We start from the raw sequence: 18,303 nt of genomic DNA, 5'->3' as shown, positions 1-18,303 counted from the left end.
TGGCTGTCAGACTTGCATAGTTTTGGTTGTTTTTCTTGAGTGATTTTCTGGCAGTTCTGGGTGTTTTGCATTTTTAAGTTAGTGTGTTCTTCCTTATGGTTGTTCAATGAGGTGAAGTATGTCTACCTATGCTTCCTCTTGACCAGAAGCCTGGTTGCATATCTTTTAAGTGATGTGGTAGAATCAGTTCCCCTGAACCACTTTCCTTAAGGGCAGCCAGCAGCTGGCCCTGCTTCGCTGGTGAACTGACTGACTCATGCTGAGGTTGGTGTGGACATGTACCATGCTTCTGCTGTACAAGTGTGTTCCCTTTACTTGTTTGCTCCTCAGAATTTCCTCAAAGGAAAAAGATTAATAAAAGGCTATCTCTGAGTTGATTCAAGAGTCTTGATCCAGAAACCCCCCAGCCTGTCTTTCTGTGGGCTTTCTTCCCCCTCCCTCTGAAAGTATCCAGTGTTCTTTCCTTGGTCTCAAGCTCACATCGTTTGCCAGTACACATCATTTTATCTTCTTCACTCCTCTTTGGGAAGTTTTTTGTTTGTACGCTAACTTTCTTAGCACACATCCCAGTCTGACAACCTTGACCAGCTTGCTGGGTACCCTTGACTTGACCCTTACAGGAGTCATCCTCTAAGGTTGGCAAATTTTCCATTAACGGCAGTGACGAGTACTGAGCACTTGCTTCGTGTGTTCTCATTCGGTCTCCGCATACACAGTAGAAGGTGGGTGGTATTAATTCCCCGTTTTAAATATGAAAAAACTGGTATAAACTGAGGGATATGGAGAGATCAGAGTGACTATCTAGAGGCACATAGCTGGTGAGCCAGCCAGATCAATCAGTCCCTTAAGTCTGTTTTCTGGTGAATGACCCAAACTAATGGAGAGGTGAAATTGGCAGTCACCTTGGTGAGCTGGGAGGGTTACAATTAAAGCAAGAATTGGGGTTAGACCTTCGTCATCAGTTTTTTATTACTGCAGAAACCATAACTGAGTTAGCTATATCTTAAACCACATAAGCATCTGTATTAGTTTCCTGGTGCTGCTATAACAAATCACCACAAACAGTGTTTAGTGACTTAAACAATGCAGACTTATTATCTTATAATTCTGTAGGAGTCTAATGTAGGTGTCGCTGACTAAAATCAGGGTATCAGCAGGGCTGCATTCCTTGCTGGGTGAGGGGGGGTGTTTCTTTGTTCTTTGCTACCTGCATTCCTTGGCTTTGTCCCCTTTCATCTTCAAAGCCAGCAGTAGTGAGTTGAGCCCTTCTTGCACTCTGACATGACTTTCTGCCTCCCTCTTTCACATGTAAGGGCTCTTGTGATGACATTGAACCCATCCAATTAATCCAAGACAATTTTTCATTTTATTGTCAGCTGGTTAACAACCTTAATACCATCTGTAGTCTTAGTTCTCCTTTGCCATGTAAAATAACATATTCACAGATCCTGGGCATTAGGATGTACATATCTTTGCATAGGAGTGGATGAGGCTTTATTCTGCCTGCCACTACTTGTCACTTTCACAAGCCGTTAGGACAGCCACCACTCCTAAACACTCTTATTCTTGGTCTAGGATGCTTCCAGCAGGAGTGTGATCCTTCACATTCTATTCAGCACAGCTTCCCATCAGGCCCAGCTTGGGGCAAATTTAACCATGGACCCAGGAATAGATGCAGTTCTATCTCTTGATGGAAGTAAGAATAGATTCCATTAAGGACCCCATTTATTAGGAAAGGTGCCTACTCAGGCACTGTTGCAGAACTAATTTCTTCCTTCAAGAAACTAGCTATAGGCCCTGGACAGTAGGACTCAGTTGGAGTGTTGTCCCATAACTAAAGATTTGCATGTTCGATTCCCAGTCAGGGCACATACCTAGGTGGCAAGTTGAATGCCCATCTGGGAGTGTATGGGAGGCAACCAATTGATGCTTCTCTCTTGCATTGATGTTTCTCTTTTTCTCCTTTCCCCTTTCTCTAAATAAGAAAAAAATAAGCAATGAAAAATGTCCTCGGGTGAGGATTTAAAAATAAGAGAAGAAGGAGGTTCTGGCCAAGATGGAGGCATAGGTAGAAACACTTCACCTCCTCACACAACCAAAAGAAGGACAACCAATTTACAAAAAAAGAAAGACCAGAACTGCCAGAAAATCAAACTGTATGGAAGTCCGACAACCAAGGAGTTAAAGAAGAAACATTCATCCAGACTGGTAGGAGGGGTGGAGATAGACAGCCAGGAGGAGAGGATACTCAGCAAGGTAACAGCTGGCGGACCAGATGGGTGAGGCAGCGGCTGGCAACCGGGTAGTCCCACAGTAGCATGTGGATAAACCAGGAGGAACAACTGGGGAGCGAGACAAACTGCACAACCCAGGGTTCTAGCACCAGAACAATAAAGCCTCAGAACCCCTACCTCAAAAAATCTGTGGGGGTTGCTGTGGCCCCAGCCGCATATGAAATGTTAAAGGACTTATCTAGGAAAAAGAAGAAGATCAAAACTATAAACAATAAAATGACAACAAACTCACAACTATCAACAACTGAACCTAAAAATTCTGCGTTATTTTGCTTTGCATAGACTTCACTTTTTCCTTATTTTGCAGCTGTACTCAGATATTTCTGTAAGCATTTTAACTACCACTATTTTGAACTCTGTATCTGATAGGATGGCTTTCTCCTCGTCATTTTTTTCTTTTTTGGAGTTTTGATCTGTTCTTTCATTTGGGCCATATTTCTGTCTTGTCACACCCCTCATGTTGTAAGGGGCAGAGCCTTAGGTATTTGCCTAATACCTTAGAAGTTGGACCCAAAGAAGCACACACCATGGCCATGACACGTCATCATTAAGTTAACCCAAGATTAAAGATAGGGAGAGAATCTTAAAAACAGCAAGAGGAAAGGAGACAGTTATGTACAAAGGAGTTCACATAAGACTGTCAGCTGATTTCTCAAAAGAAACCTTGTAGGCAAGAAGGGGCTGGAAAGAAGTATTCAAAGTCATGAAAGGAACTACAACCTAGAGTATTCTATCCAGCAAAGCTATCATTTAGAATGGAAGGGCAGATAAAGTGCCTCCCAGATAAGGTCAAGTTCAAGGAGTTCATCATCACCAAGCCCTTATTATATGAAATGTTAAAGGACTTATCTAGGAAAAAAGATCAAAACTATGAACAATAAAATGACAACAAACACACAGCTATCAACAGCTGAACCTAAAAAATAAAAACAGACTAAGCAAATAATTCAAATGGGAGCAGAATCATAGAAATGGCGGTCTAATGGAAGGTTATATCAGCAGGGACAGGGATGGTAGAATGAGAGAAAAGGTACAGGGAATAACTAGCATAATTGATAGGTACAAAATAGACAGGGGGAGGTTAAGGATAGTATAGGAAATTGAGAAACCAAAGAACATATGTACAACCCATGGATGTGAACTAAGGTGGGGGCAGGGGGAATACTGAAGGGAATGAGGGTACCAGGTAGAAGAGGATAAAGGGAAGAAAAAAATGGAACAAGTGTAATAGCATAATCAATAAAATATACTCAAAAATAAATAAGCAGTAGCGAGAAACTACCTGCATGTTACTGCCATTGATGCACTTCATACTTTTGCTTCTGCTGCACCTGCATCGATCTTTAATGTGACTTGAGTGAATACTGTGTGCCAGGTACTGGATCAATCTCAAAGCAATAGAAGTAATAATAGTTCCTTGCAACAATTACTTGATCTTCAAATGCACATATTTGCCATGTAAAGCAGATGTTAATGCATCAGAGTCTATTGGGATGGAACTGCTGAAGGCTTTTGTGACCCTCTTGTCATGTTTAAATGAGGGTGTTAGTGCAGATGTTGCTGTTACTTACCTTATGAAGAAAGAACTCAGGGAGGTTAAGCAATTTGTTTAAGACTGCACAAAAATTTAGTGACAAGATCAAATCAGGTACAAAACTGCATTTTACGTTTTCTCCCTGTCATTGATAATACTCAGCATGAGTGAACTACTGTTAGGTTAGAAGAGCTGCTTTGGCTGAAAATTGGCAGTCACCAGGCCGGCCTCCTCTTAGTACCAGTTCAGTCAGGTGACTTGTCCCTGCGATGTGGGACTTGCCTGACATTTATTTCTGGCATTTTGCTCAGTTTTAAGAACTCTCCTCTCTCAATTAAAAACCCTCAGGGAGCCCTGACTGATGTGGCTCAGTGGGCTGAGTGCCAGCCTATGAACCAAAGGGTCGCTGGTTTGATTCCCAGTCAGGGCACATGCCTGGGTTGCAGAGCAGGTCTCCAGTAGGGTGTGTGCGAGAGGCAAGCACACAGTGATGTTTCTCTCCCTCTGTTTCTTCCTTCTCCTCCATCTAAAAATAAATAAAATCTTTTTTTAAAAAACCCTCAGGGAGAATAAGAGCTCTTAAAATTACACACATTTTCATTTTGGCATTTCCCTTGGCTCTTGCCCTCCACTTACCTCATTGTGATTAGAAACCTCATAGCTGAATTTTTTTCATCTTTGAGCATGCCTTGTCATTTTATACTGTGCCAGAGTATTGCTGTTTATAGTGATTTAATTTTAGATTATTAAATCCTTCATTGAATGTGTTGACACTTAATTAATACAAAACACCACAAACAAGTGCCATCCTCAGCCACAGCTTGCCCTTTGTACTGGCTCCCAATTCTGTCTCCAGCCCAGACCTCATTTCTGAGCCTACTGTGTGATATCTGGACTTCAGCCTCCTAGAGCCCTTGTCAATGAGTGGATAGACACCATGTTTTATGATTGGAAAATGGAGAATCAAAGAGATAGGGCAATTTGCTATAAGCCAGATAGCTAGTAATTAGGAAACTGTTTAAAGAGAAAAATGTAAAATATTCCACTTGAGGGAATTAAAACTATAGTTTGTAAGTGTCACATATTGCCTTGGCTGGGTGGTTCAGTTGGAACGCCATCCTGTACACCAAAAGGCAGTGGGTTTGAGGCCTGGTCAGGAGCCACTCTTAACCCAAAAGGTTGTGGATTTGATCCCTTGTTGGGGTGTGCAGGAGGCAACTGATGGAAGTTTCCCATTTCTCTTCTCTTCCCTTCCTCTCCCCCTTCCTTTCTAAAGTCAATAATAAAAAATATCCTTAGGTGAAGATTAAGAATAAACATAAAAAGTAAGTATCATATATCTATAGTATAATATGAAGCATGAATAATGCATGTTATGTTTTAAGGTAAAAATTCAGAACAAATGGGAGTAATTAAGGAAAGCGGGGATGGAGGTAGAAAAGAGGGATAGAGATGGATAAGATGGGGGTGTAATCACTGGATGTGTAGTGGCCCTATTTCCATATTCAGTCACTGTTGTGAATAGAGATGTTACTAATACTTGACTCACGAAGGCTGAAATCAAGTCAGAGCTGGAATAAATGGTGCCACGGCCTGTTCTTCAAGCCTGTCTGAAATTGCTTCAGGGTTAAGTTGGCCTTTTCTTTAAGACACAGTCAAGGTTTTCATTCCTCCACAGCACTGAGGCCTCATTGTTGAGTGAGGTGGTAGGTAGACATACCAGCTATGTACACTGGACTGGGAAAACTATTTCTCAGTGCTGTTCCCCACCCTCCTCCCCCGGAAATAAGCATTGCGTGCTCTACCTTCCCGTTGGCTTTGCCTTGCCCCGCCCCTCCCCTGTGCTCCCCTCGGTAGGAAAAATGAGGATGCTCTTTCCTGTGTTACTCATGAGTTCAAGCTTAGAACAATGTGATGAACTCAGAAAATGGCTTATTCTGAACATTTCTGGTGAGAAATTGCTGGGTGACTTGGCACTGAGTTTTGAATTCAAAAATATTTTACAAAAAACTGGAACTAAGAGACTTCAGAACTAATTACAGCTGGTAGAGGAACAAGGCAGCAGAGAGGTAAATTCCAAATTTGCAGCAGAACAAAACGCTTAGGTCAAAGGCATAGAAAATAAGATTGAAAGTAGAAGAGAGGATTATTCTCAATTTTATTTTACTTTTATTTTTTAAGTATTCTTATTGACTATGCTATTACAGTTTTCCCAATTTTTCCTCCTTTATCTCCTCTCCACCCCATCCCCCCAGTCCACTAGCATTCCCCCACCTTAGTTCATGTCTGTGGGTTGTACATATAAGTTCTTTCAGTTCTCTGTTTCCTATACCACTTTTTATCTCTCCCTGTCTATTTTATGCCTACCAATTATGCTTCTTCTTCCCTGTACCTTCACCTGCCCCCCGATATTCCTCCCTTCCCCCTCCCCACTGAAAACCCTCCCTATGATGTCCATTTCTCTGATTGTGTTCCTGTTCTGGTTGTTTGCTTAGTTTTCATTTTCATTGTTCTTCCTTTCTTTTATGTTCATTTGTTGGTAGTTGTGGGTTTGTTGTCATTTTATTGTTCATATTTTTGAGCTTCTTTTTCTTAGGTAAGTCCCTTTAACATTTCATATAATAATGGCTTGGTGATGATGAACTCCTTGAACTTGACCTTATCTGGGAAGCACTTTATCTGCCTATGCATTCTAAATGATAGCTTTTCTGAATAAAGCATTCTTGGATGTAGGTCCTTGCCTTTCATGATTTTGAATACTTCTTTCCAGCCCCTTCTTGCCTGCAAGGTTTTGTTTTGTTTTTTTGTTTGTTTGTTTTTCTTTTTGTTTGTTTTTTTGTTTTTTGAGAAATCAGCTGATAACCTTATGGGAAATCCTTTGTAAGTAACTGTCTCCTTTTCTCTGGCTGCTTTTAAGATTCTCTCCTTATCTTTAATCTTGGGTAACTTGATGATGTGCCTTTGTGTGTCCTTCTTTGGGTCCAACTTCTCTGGGACTCTCTGGGCTTTCTGGACTTCTGGAAGTCTGTTTTCTTTACCAGATTGGGGAAGTTTTCCTTCATTATTTGTTCAAATAAGTTTCCAATTTCTTGCTCTTGTTCTTCTCTTCTGGCACCCCTGTAATTCAGATATTGGAACATTTCAGGTTGTCCAGAGGTTCATAAGTCTCTCTTCACTTTTTTTAATTCTTGTTTCTTCATTCTGTTCTGGTTGGATGTTTATTTTTTTCCCTTCTGTTCCAAATGGTTGCTTTGAATCCTGGTTTCCTTCCTGTCACAGTTGGTTCCCTAAATATTTTGCTTTATATCATTTTGGATATCTTTCATTTGTTTTTTCATTTTTCATCTAAACTCAATCAGATCTGTGAGCACTTTGATTATCAGGGCTTTAAATTCTCTATCAGATAGGTTAGCTATCTCCTCATCACCTAACTCTGTGAAGTTATGCTCTGTTCTTTTGTTTGGGCCATATTTCTTTGTCTTGGCCCACCTGTTAAGTTGTAATGGGGCAGGGCCTTGGGTATTCACCCAGGGCCGGGCAACCCTCCCTGCTGGGCTGTGATGCTGCCTATCGGGGAGGGGCCAGCGAGGAAACAGTGCTGCTCACCTGCTTGTTTTCTCCCACGCTGGCAACTGCCGTAATCCACAGTCAACTCTCTCAGTTTTGCCTTCAGCCAGCCAGCCTGCACGGTCGGTCCACTGCCTTGCTGGGTTTTTCTGAGCCAGTCCCACCCACACAGTCCACCATCCTCACTGAGGTTTTTCTCAGCTGGCCCCATCCACAAGCCTTACCACAGATTTCTTACCAGTCTACTTGTTCTGGTTGATTTTTTTTCTTTAATTCCTTGGTTGTCAGAGTTCCATGCAGTTTGATTTTCTGGCACTTCTGGTTGTTTATTGATTTTAGATTGGTTGTTATCCTCCTTTTGGTTGTGCAAGGAAGCAAAGGGTTTCTATGTACGCCTCCATCTTGGCCAGAATTCCCCATGGTCTTTTTAATGTATTGCTGCGTCCAGATTGCCAATATTTTGTTGAGGATTTTAGCATCTACGTTCATCAATAATACTGGCCTGTAGTTTTCTTTTTTTTTGTTGTATCTTTACCTCATCCCTGGTTGTCAGGAGCCCTGCAGCCATATTCCTGGTCTGCTGATTGCTCTTCCTGGAGAAAAATCAAGTCGCACAAGCAGAGCTCACTCACCACCAGCACAGAAAGGCGGTCACCACGCCCAGTGACCAGATTACTCTCAATTTTAAAACATGACCATCAAATGCAAGATGAGGACTTTATTTGGACGCAAAACTAAAGCAACTGTTTTTGCAAAATGGACATTTTTGAGGACCTCAGGGAAATTTGCATATGGTCTATATATTAGCAGATCCTGAGGAATTGATGTTATTTTTATTAGATGTGATACTGGCATTGCCATGGAAACAGTCCACATATTTTGGTCCATCTGAAGTAGGGGTAAAATGACAAAATCTGGGGTTTGCAGCCATGGAGATATTAACAGATAAAGCAGATTTCACCCAGGTTTGGAAATTGTTGAATCTAGACGATGGGTATAAATAGGGTTTACTGTACAGTCCTCCACGTTCGCAGCAATGGGGAGTTTTCATATTGACTTCTTAATTGCTTTCCCTGCCCTCCCAAGCCCACAATTGAGTTGTGCCTGCAGTCCAGTGTGGTTATTATGTCTCAGCCATGGGACCATGGACACTTGAGTTCCTGTGGGAAAGTATGTTGCCGCCAACCCAGCACCAGAGAAGCCAAATACCATCCTGAAGCTGCTGTTTTACCAGTTGCCTTCAGCTTGTCCAGAGCCGTTGCTTCTGGATTGTGGACCAAGGTGTCGATCTAGATACAGCTGATTTCACTGGCCCTCAGACAATGGAGAGATGGCTTTCTTTAAAACAAAACAGCAACAACAAAAAAACATTTTCACTTTATTTTGTAGGACCACCAGAAGGCCTCAGACCTTCTACGATGGGAGTCATTCCTGTGCCAGAGGAGTGTGCCACATATCAGCGGCTGAGCCGTTCTGCCCCAAAACGAGAGAGGTTTGTGCCCTTTCTGGAAGGTACACCAAGATAAATCATAAGGGCTCAGGGTGGCATCTAGAGTTAGATCAATTGGCTAATAAGCACGTGGTCCCTTATCCCCTCTCAAGTTCTTATGCAGGGTTTTAAGTTTTGGTTTGCTGTCAGGATACCCTTTAAATAATTTAGTATAGACTAACAAATAAGTCAAGAGTATATAGTCTGCAACCAGGTTACTTGGGGTCTAATCTCTGCTCTTCAGCTTAATAGCTGTGTGTCATTGGACAAGTTACTTAACACCTCTAGGCTTCAGTTTCCTCATTTGTAAAATGAAGGTAATGATTACATGTACGTCATAGGACTGCGTGAGGGATTAAAGAGTTAGTAGTATCTACAAAGTGCTTTGAACAATGCCTATTAGTATTGAAACATCCAATGACTACTAACTGCTTTTATGATTTAGGTTATTATTATTATTGGTACTTTATAAATTGTCAGCTTGGCATCATTTGTCTTTGAGCTGAGTTGGGCCATTACTCTCCAGCCTTCTCTATGAAATTAGAGTAAAATTTCAGAGAAATTTACTCTGGAGACAGCCTCACAAAAGTCAGAATCACACTGTAATCCCAAGTTTGAAAGCCAGGTGCAACACAACAGATTAGAGGCATTGTCAGAGGTGAACTGCCTCATGAAATCTACTTTTAAATTAATTTACAGAATATAAATACGTAAACATGTTAGTCATTCAGCTAACTTTAACATTTGCATATGGATAGCAGAAGATTTGTTATAGCTTTTATATTCACCCCTGCATAGCCATGAAAACAAGTTTGCCTATAGTTAACAGCAAGGTCAACTTAACCTCACTGTGGTCTTAAAAAACCAAAAACAAAAAAGCCTGGAATGCAAAGTCAGGGGTTGTGGAGAGCCATTTGAGGTATACCACTGTATGTGCATTCTCTCTGACCTCTGTGAACGTACGTATTTTACATGTTCATAAAAATGGCAAGTTAAGCCCTGGCTAGTGTAGCTCAGTGGATTGAGCACAGGCTGTGAACCAAAGGGTTGCCAGTTCAATTCCCAGTCAGGGCCCATGCCTGGGTTGTGAGGCAGGTCTCCAGTAGGGGGCATGTGAGAGGCAACCACACATTGATATTTCTCTCCCTCTCTTTCTCCCTCCCTTCCCCCTCTCTAAAAAATTAATAAATAAAATCTTTTTTTAATGGCAAGTTAAGTTTGTATGTATGTATGTACTTAGATGTATCTAGTTATCAACGAAATACATATATCAAAATGCTGCTGGTCTTCCCACTGAAACACAGACCTGTCTATATAATGAATTTGCTCTCTTGGGGAAACTAGATGTGTATAAAATTCTGGTCCATTTCAAAATGGGGATAGTTTGGGAAGAAATAGACTAGGGAGACAATATCATGTTAGTAGGACATTTAAGATCTTGTCCCAGGTAGAAAACAATGACTTCAGTATTCTGGGTAGATGTGGGCGGAGGAAGTGCCAGTAATGTATACAGAGCACATGTAAATGTGGTAGCTGGGTGATGGTTGCCAGGAATGAACTTGGCCTCCCTTGATAGACAGCAGCTGTACCATATCCTCCCATTTGTGTTAAAGTATATGTGTGTAAAGAAATTAATATGAGAATATTTATGTGCAAATAGAGTGTTTCTGGAAAGTTGACCAGAAAACAGTGGTCTCCCTTAAGGCAGTGAATTGCATCGCTAGGACGTGGATGGAGGAATGATAGCATTTTGTATGATGCAGGTTTTACCTGTTACAAAAATAGTGTCACTTCTAAGTCATTTTAGGAAGTAGTTTTGAGTACGCTCTTTAGGAGTCCTGACACATGAAATATATTTAGCCTGGTGATCTAATATTGCTAATATGCAGGGATGGTGGCAGATTGAGGAGTTCCATTATGATTAGGTAAGACATGGAAACCAGTGCAGCTTAGCCTCAGACCCGGAGATCTTTCAGCCTGCCAACTGTATTTCTGATACCTTATGATGATGTAATCTATTCTCATGGCGATGCAAAATGCTGGTTCAAGTGGTGAGGCCCCAGAGTCCATCAGCGTGCCCAGCCCGCATCCGGGAGCCTCTGCTTCCTCCTCCCCCTCCCATCATGGTACCCGCCTCCCAGGGTGAGGGTAAGGATGTGCAGGCCACTGGCACAGGCTGACTGTGATCTTCCTTCAGTCACCTCTAGACATACTCTTCAAGTTGTGTGAGACATACAGATTGGTTGTTCAGGATTTTTAAAGACATTTAATGAAGACAGGACTGGGCTGGTTATATATTAACTTTGAAAAAAGTGAGGGGGGATGTGATTTAGGCCCTTGCATTTATAACCTGTACTCTTTCAGGAAAAGGTTCAATTAGGCATAATCTTATTTTCAGTATATAGAGAATGAGTAAACGTTGTGATGAAGCAGCAACTATTTGTTGTCTGTGCTCGTCATGGTTCTAAGTTTGGAAATGCTGTGGCTCTAATTAAAATTCTTTCACTGTCATAGCATAGTATAAGTTATTTTTAAGGAAGTAGATTAATTTACTTATGTGATTCAGACATAAACAGGCAAGACTTCCCTACATCGGAGCCTTTTATTGACTTTGAGTCAATATATTTTATATTTATTTACATACATATATATTATTATATATACTTACAAATAAATAAATATATAATCTCCCAGGAATCTTTGCCAGTTATTTGGTGAGCCTATAAAAGCTGCCAGTACAATAAATCCTCGTTTAACCCTGATGATGGGTTCTTGGAGATTGCAACTTTAATGCAAAATGATGAACAATGAAATCAATTGTACAGAAGGCTGCGATAGACAAGAATTGAGTTTTTATGTCATATTTCTGGTGACAAAAATATCACCAAACTTCTAAATATAAAGACCCAAAACCTTTCTAATATTAAACATTGAAATAAATGTGAGCTATACGTACATTTAAGAAAGATGAATAAAAGCAGGTAAGATAGTTATTCTCCAACCTGCTTATTCTAGTTCAGGGTCACGGGTGGCCAGACCTCATCTGCCGGCAGCTCAGGGCATCAGGCGGGAACCCACCTTAGACTGGAGGCCCTTCCATCTCAGGGCACTCTCAGCACACCCGCACTCACTCAGACCAGGACAGGGCAGAAACCACCTGATGTCACATCTCTGGGATGTGAGTACTCAGAGGAAACCCACCCAGACACGGGGAGAACCTGCAGACTGCACACAAACGGTAGCTCATTTAATCGTCATACAGTGTTACAATTCCCATTCTATAGGTGAGAGAAATAAGACATACAAAGGTTGAGGGAATTTTCAGCAGTGCTTAATTAACAGTTAAATTTAAAAGACTAGTTGTTTTTTTCCATTGCAAGTTTTTAATTAAAGCTGTATATAAGATTACATTATTCCTGCATCTTCTCAATTGTTTTTTCCTTGTATTTGCCCTTTTCCTTTCCTACTTGGCGAGATTTGGCCTCACGTTCAAAGATCTTTTTGCAGTCATTGTCTAGTTTTAGTCTAGTGATAACCACCTTGCTGGGGTGAATGCCCACATGAACAGTTGTACCATTAGCTTTCTCCCACTGTAACCGTTCAATGTAAGTGATGTATTTCTTCCTGTAAACCTGGACCACTTTGCCAGTTTGCTGCCCTTTGTAATGTCCTTGCACAACCCGAACTTCATCATCTTTTTGGATGGGCATGGACTGAACATTGTACATCTGTCTCAGCTCTTTGGAAAGAGGAGAAGACATAGTCTTTCTGTGAATGTGGGAAGGCGCATTGAAATGCCTTTTACAGTTCTTGCTCTGGTCAGGCGTCACAAAGGGATTGAACAGTCACTTGGTGCCTCAGCGGTGACCACAAAAGGGAAGAGACCCGGACACTACTTCCAGTTCAAAAAGACTAGTTTTTTTAATTAAAAAAATGTTGAAGCACAGGCCAAAAAGAAAATAAAATTAATTAATAACCTGAAGTTTAGATGTTATTAATTAGACACTGGAAAAAGTGATCAAACTTATAAATAATGTCTCTAAAATCCACATGTGGCCTTGCCACTAAAGGGGTGCTAAGATATATTTTTCCTTGGACAGAAAAAATGAGCATGGCCCCTGAAAAAATAGTGTGCTCTTTTTAATGTGTGTCCTTGGAAAGGCAACTGGCAGAAGAGATTATGAAGAAACTACTTTGTAGTCAAAAAAAGCATTCACAGAAGTTTTCAGATTTTTTACAAAAGAGCAGTGAGAATGAATTTCTCAGGAGCTTGGAGACAGTTCTCAGAATGTCTCTTTGAAGAGATGTGAATGAGGAGCGCCACCTTAGCTGAGCCGTGGAGGTTAAGAGCCTGGACTCAAGCTGTTGTGCACAGCCCAGCTTAGTCTCTTTAAGCTGTTAAGAAATAAATGACCCTGGCTGGTATAGCTCAGTGGATTCAGCACTGGCCTGAGAGCCAAAGGGTTGCCAGTTCAATTCCCAGTCTACGGCACATGCCTGGGTCCCCAGTAAGGGACATGCAAGAGGCAACCATATGTTGATGTCTTTCTTCCTCCTTCCCCTCTCTTTAAAGATAAATAAATAAAATCTTTAAAAAGAAAAGAAAAAAATAAATGAGATTAAAACATGTCAACAGATTCTTAGTGCTTAGAAAAACTTCAGCGTTTGCTCTTGTTCTGTGAGCTGTATGTGCAGGGGCTGGGGAGATCGGATATGTAACTGGGAAACTGGGATCTCCTGGGTTCTCTCTGAGGGCCTACAGCTACTAGGCTTTTATGCTAAAAATCTTTAATCAACTTTTTAAATTTCAAGGGAGAAAATAAAATTATAAGCTGCTGTTAGGTTTGTATGCTTTGAGTTTGAGGTTCTTTTTTTTTTCTTTTTAATCTTTTTTTTTTTTTTTATCGTTGTTCGAATGCAGTTGTCTTCATTTTCCCACCACCAGTTTGTGGTTCTTTCTCTTCTAGGTCCTCACAGAAACTGCTAAGAAGCTAGGGCTGCGGTGCCATTCAAAAGGGACGATGATTACAATCGAAGGACCTCGATTCAGTTCCCGGGCAGAAAGCTTCATGTTTCGAACCTGGGGAGCGGATGTTATCAACATGACCACAGTTCCAGAGGTGGTTCTTGCTAAGGAGGCTGGACTTTGCTATGCAAGTATTGCCATGGCAACAGATTATGATTGCTGGAAGGAACACGAAGAAGCGGTAGGTGGGATTCTCTCTCCAAAGCATGTATGTTTCTAGGTGCCTGAGCTTCTGGGTGCCATGAGCACCTATAAGAGAAAATCTTAACTATTTGTTTCTCTTGCTTTAGTTCCAAAAGGTACCTTTTTACCAGGTTTTAAGGTCAACTTTTAATGCATTGTCTGTTGGGTATTACCAGATATTTTCAAAAGTCCTCTTTGGAAAGTAAGAACCTAGGTCTTCATAGGAAAGAAAAAGGCACTTACCCAAGGATTAATATGACTAGTACATTGTAGGCATATAAGTATGTTGGGAATCATATCAAAACTTGGGTGTTTTATTAAGATTAAAGGTCTTTTGATTATAATTTCCTTGTGCTGTGCTGCTATCTGTTCTATTTTTGTTTTTAAGGAAAAAAACTTTGTGTTTTTTATTACCTCTTTCTGGTAAGTGTATACTATATTCATATCTTACCTGTTTAACCTACTATGACTGATGCATTGCTCAGTGAGGAGTATGACAGCAAATGAAACAAGTTTGTAAGGAGCCAACACTCTGGTTTTTTTGGGGAGTGGTTAGAGATTAAGCAAGCAGTGTGAGAAAGCTCAGGGTTATAAAGAAATAGTGTGTTGAGTTATAGGAGTACGAATCCAGTTCAGTCAGCTGAATATTAGAAGTCTGGGGCACCTTCCTTACGTGTGATAGGAAACGTGGGCCTGCTTGAGTGGCCTGGAGAGGAGGGAGCCAGAGGGAGGCAGGGCTGAGGAGATGTGTATTTCAGGTGGGAAGTCCGTTAGGGGTCTTAGGCAGGAAACACAGCAAGGTCCAACTGGTGTTTGAGGATACTGGACTACCGAGGTCAGGCTTCCAAAGCAAGTTTTTTTCATTGTTGAAAACTTCAAGCATCTGCAAAGGTAGAGAGTCTAGTGTGATGAGCGCCAGTGACCCATCACTCAGCTTTCCAGTTCTCAGCCACTGCCTCCTTTGTGTCATGTCTATGTCCCTACCTCTTCTCTCTCACCCACCCTCATTAGTTTGAAGTAAATATTTTTCTAGAAGACCTCTTTTCTTTTTTATAAAATAATAAAGAATAACCACAGGACCGTTATGGCACCAAAAATATTTACATTAATTCCTGAGTATAAGCAAATATCCAGGCTGTTCACATTTTCCCTCTTATATCATCATTTTCAACTATTCAAGTAAGGATCCTTTATAATGCACACATTTCATTTGAATATGTCTCTTTTAACCTAATATTCCCCTCTGTCTTTTTATCCCCTACATTTTACTTGAAGAAGCCAGATCATTTGTCTTATTTTAAAATAGAGAAAGGGACAGAACTACAGTGAAGGAATTTTGAAGTAAGAAAAAAATGTAGGGGTGGCTGTTCTGAGCACATTGAGGACAGGTGACATCTTCTGCAAGGGGACCCTTACCGCCATCTCAGACCTGCTTGTTTTAACATCCAGTGTCATGTAAAACTGAGCAGGATATTCTTGCTGTCTGTCCACCCTTTTATATGGATTTGGAGTCATAGATGAACACAGGTCCCTTGTTTTGTGTGATGCCTTATCCTGACTACTCAGTGTAATTATTTATGAGGATGCTTTCTAACGTAAGAGATTTAGTAAATCCTGGCACAACATAGTCCCTGACTTACCGGCTCGGATCACCTAGGGGGCAGACTTCAGTGTCTGCCACCCGCTGAGAACACATGGTTTCCTGCCTGTGGCTTTCTGCTAATCTAGGACTATTTCTCCTCTGCAGAGCTAACAGTCCTTTCCTTTAGTGGGCCACACGAGGCTTGGAAAGTGGTCAATTGGAACTACTTCAGTTAAAAGAAAAACTAGCCCTTGTCAGTGCCAGGTGACTCAGTTGGTTGCAGCATCATCCCATATACCAAAAGCTTGTGGGGTTGGATCTTTGGTTGGGTGTCTACAGAAGGCAATCTATCGATGTCTCTGTCTCTCTCTATCTCTGTCTCCCTCCCTCCTTCTTCCTCTCCCTCTCCCTTTCTTCCTCTCTCCCTGTGTCCCAGCTCCCTCTCTCTCTAAAATCAATAAATATGTCTCTGGCTGAGGATTTTTTTTTTATTTATTTTTTTTTTTTAAGTAGAGCCTTGGCTGATGTAGCTCAGTGGATTGAGTGCCAGCCTGCGAACCAAAAGGTCGCCAGTTCAATTCCCAGTCAGGACACACGCCTGGGTTGTAGGCCAGGTCCCCAGTAGGGGGCGTGTGAGAAATAACCACACATTGATGTTTCATCTGCACTTGGATGTTTCTCTCCCTCTCTTTCTGCCTCTATTCCTGTCTCTCTAAAAATAAATACACAAATCTTAAACAACTTATTTTTTTTTAAATCCACCTTATCGATTTATAATTTTTTTAAAAAAATAGCGAAACTAAGTTCTGTGTAAGTGATAAGGCATGAGGGCAAGTAATGTTAAGTGCTTTAAGAAAGGTATAAGAAAGACAGCCTCATCTCAGCCAGCCATGAATATATATCATTGTGCTTCAACCCAGATGTACAGCCTGGTGTGTGATAGAAAGATTTTAGAGTCGCCAACCCACCTTCAAATTCCTATTGCTCCATTTGCTTGTGATACCTGGCATGTTATTTAACAAGTTACTCTTCCATAGGTTGGAGCCAGGGCTTTTGGGTGGGGAGTGTAAGTTGCTCAGTTTCAATCTTGACCTTGCTAGATTACTGGGAGAAGCAAGCCAAACTGTATGTGTAGAGCAGCTCGTATAGCGCTCACTCCCAGGAGGGTGGTCATTGGATCATAGCAGTGATGGAGTCAGGGGTGGAAGGATAAAAAGTTTGTGAAAGAACCTTGAGATTTGAGCTGTTCAAGGATTAGATTTGATTGTGAGGAGGTTGCCAGGTATTTTGGGTGGAGCCCAACAGCAGGAACCAAGAGAAGTTGGAGTCTGTATAGAAATGTCAGTCACAGGAAAAAGAAGGAAAAAGTAAAATAAGGTAAATCTCTTGCATGCTTTAGGACCCCACATTCCCAGGCTCTGCTTAAAATGTGCCTGCACCTGTGCCTGGCAGGCACCAGCTGGTCCCACTTTGTGTTCCTACAGCAGTGGGACTCCCTCTACTACGGTACTGACCATTTTTTCTAAACACATCTGGATGTTTATGGCAGGAACCTAGGCTTTATACTCCAGGAAATGGGATGAAAGCTGTAATCATTGTGCCCCTGAATCCTGGATTTCTTCTGAGTACAGCGCAGTGTGACAAGTACTACTCTGATCACTCATGTTATATAGTTACAGCCTTTTCTACCTTTTCCTCATGGAGCAATTTTAGTTACATACAAAGTAGACAGTACTACAGGTTTCCATGAATCCAACATCCAGCTTCAACCATTATCATATCAACTTATAGCCAATCATATTTCATCTATACTCTGACCCATAACTTTGTCCATAAACATGTGAGGAGGTATTTGACAGAACCACATTATTGTTAGCACATTCTAGCCGTAATTCCTTCATATTCCCAGGCAAAGTTCAAGTTTCTAGTTATCTCAAAAAACTCAAGTGGTTTTTTTCTTCCAAGTTTCCTAAAAAGAAACCAAGTGACTTGACCTATAGTTTCCCACAGTCTGAACTGCTGAAATCACCTCTTCTGAGTAGTTTCACCAGATTCTCTGTCCTCTATATTTTGTATAAATTGGCAGCTGGATCTAGAGATTTGATCAGATTTAGGTGTCATACATAGTGTTCAGTTTTCCGTCAGGAGAGTGGATTGTTTATTTGGTTGGGGTTTTTTTTTTGTTTTGTTTTGTGATGTGAGCGGCCTACCCATTAATTTGTTGAGAGCTGTTAAAAGAAAAAAACGATACTTTGATTCCATCATTCTTCTTTGTTAGCTGGAAAACTTCTCTGAAAAGACATGTTTATTTTCTGACTGGTTGGTTATCCAGCGTAGCAACAGTTTTATGACTGGAATCTATTCTCTGGATCTGGGGAGAATGGCCACAGCTCCCTAGACCAGGCTAACACAGAAGACAGCTGGGATAGCTTCTTGGGCCCCATGTTAGATACGGGGCTTTTCAGAGCTGTCATTAGGTTTCTCCAAGACCTCCCAATGGACTGAGATCATCTTGATAAATGCAGAACTTGGACTCGGGATTAAAACAGGTAAACTGAGTTTACAGATCAGGTAGGAACTTAGGAAAATGTTCCATAAGAAGCAGCGCAATTTGTACTTGCTGGTAAC

At 41.2% G+C, this 18,303-nt stretch overlaps 1 protein-coding gene and 1 pseudogene across 1 annotated transcript in view; one reads left to right on the top strand and one right to left on the bottom strand.

Moving 5' to 3' along the window:
• The window catches only part of LOC123819766 (methylthioadenosine phosphorylase), a 49,562-nt gene that overhangs the window by 28,004 nt on the left and 3,255 nt on the right, over positions 1-18,303 (top strand). The window contains exons 5-6 of the mRNA XM_045840313.1: positions 8,785-8,887; positions 13,852-14,091. Of these exons, the coding sequence (XP_045696269.1) occupies positions 8,785-8,887; positions 13,852-14,091 (343 nt within the window). The remainder of the gene's footprint in view (positions 1-8,784; positions 8,888-13,851; positions 14,092-18,303) is intronic.
• LOC123819688 lies at positions 12,295-12,997 on the bottom strand (annotated as a pseudogene).

Source organism: Phyllostomus hastatus, unplaced genomic scaffold, assembly GCF_019186645.2.
Source record: "Phyllostomus hastatus isolate PE091 unplaced genomic scaffold, TTU_PhHast_1.1 phas_contig_34, whole genome shotgun sequence".
Taxonomy (NCBI): domain Eukaryota; kingdom Metazoa; phylum Chordata; class Mammalia; order Chiroptera; family Phyllostomidae; genus Phyllostomus; species Phyllostomus hastatus.
Note: the sequence above shows the minus strand (reverse complement) of the source record. Positions and strands in the feature narration are given on the sequence as shown.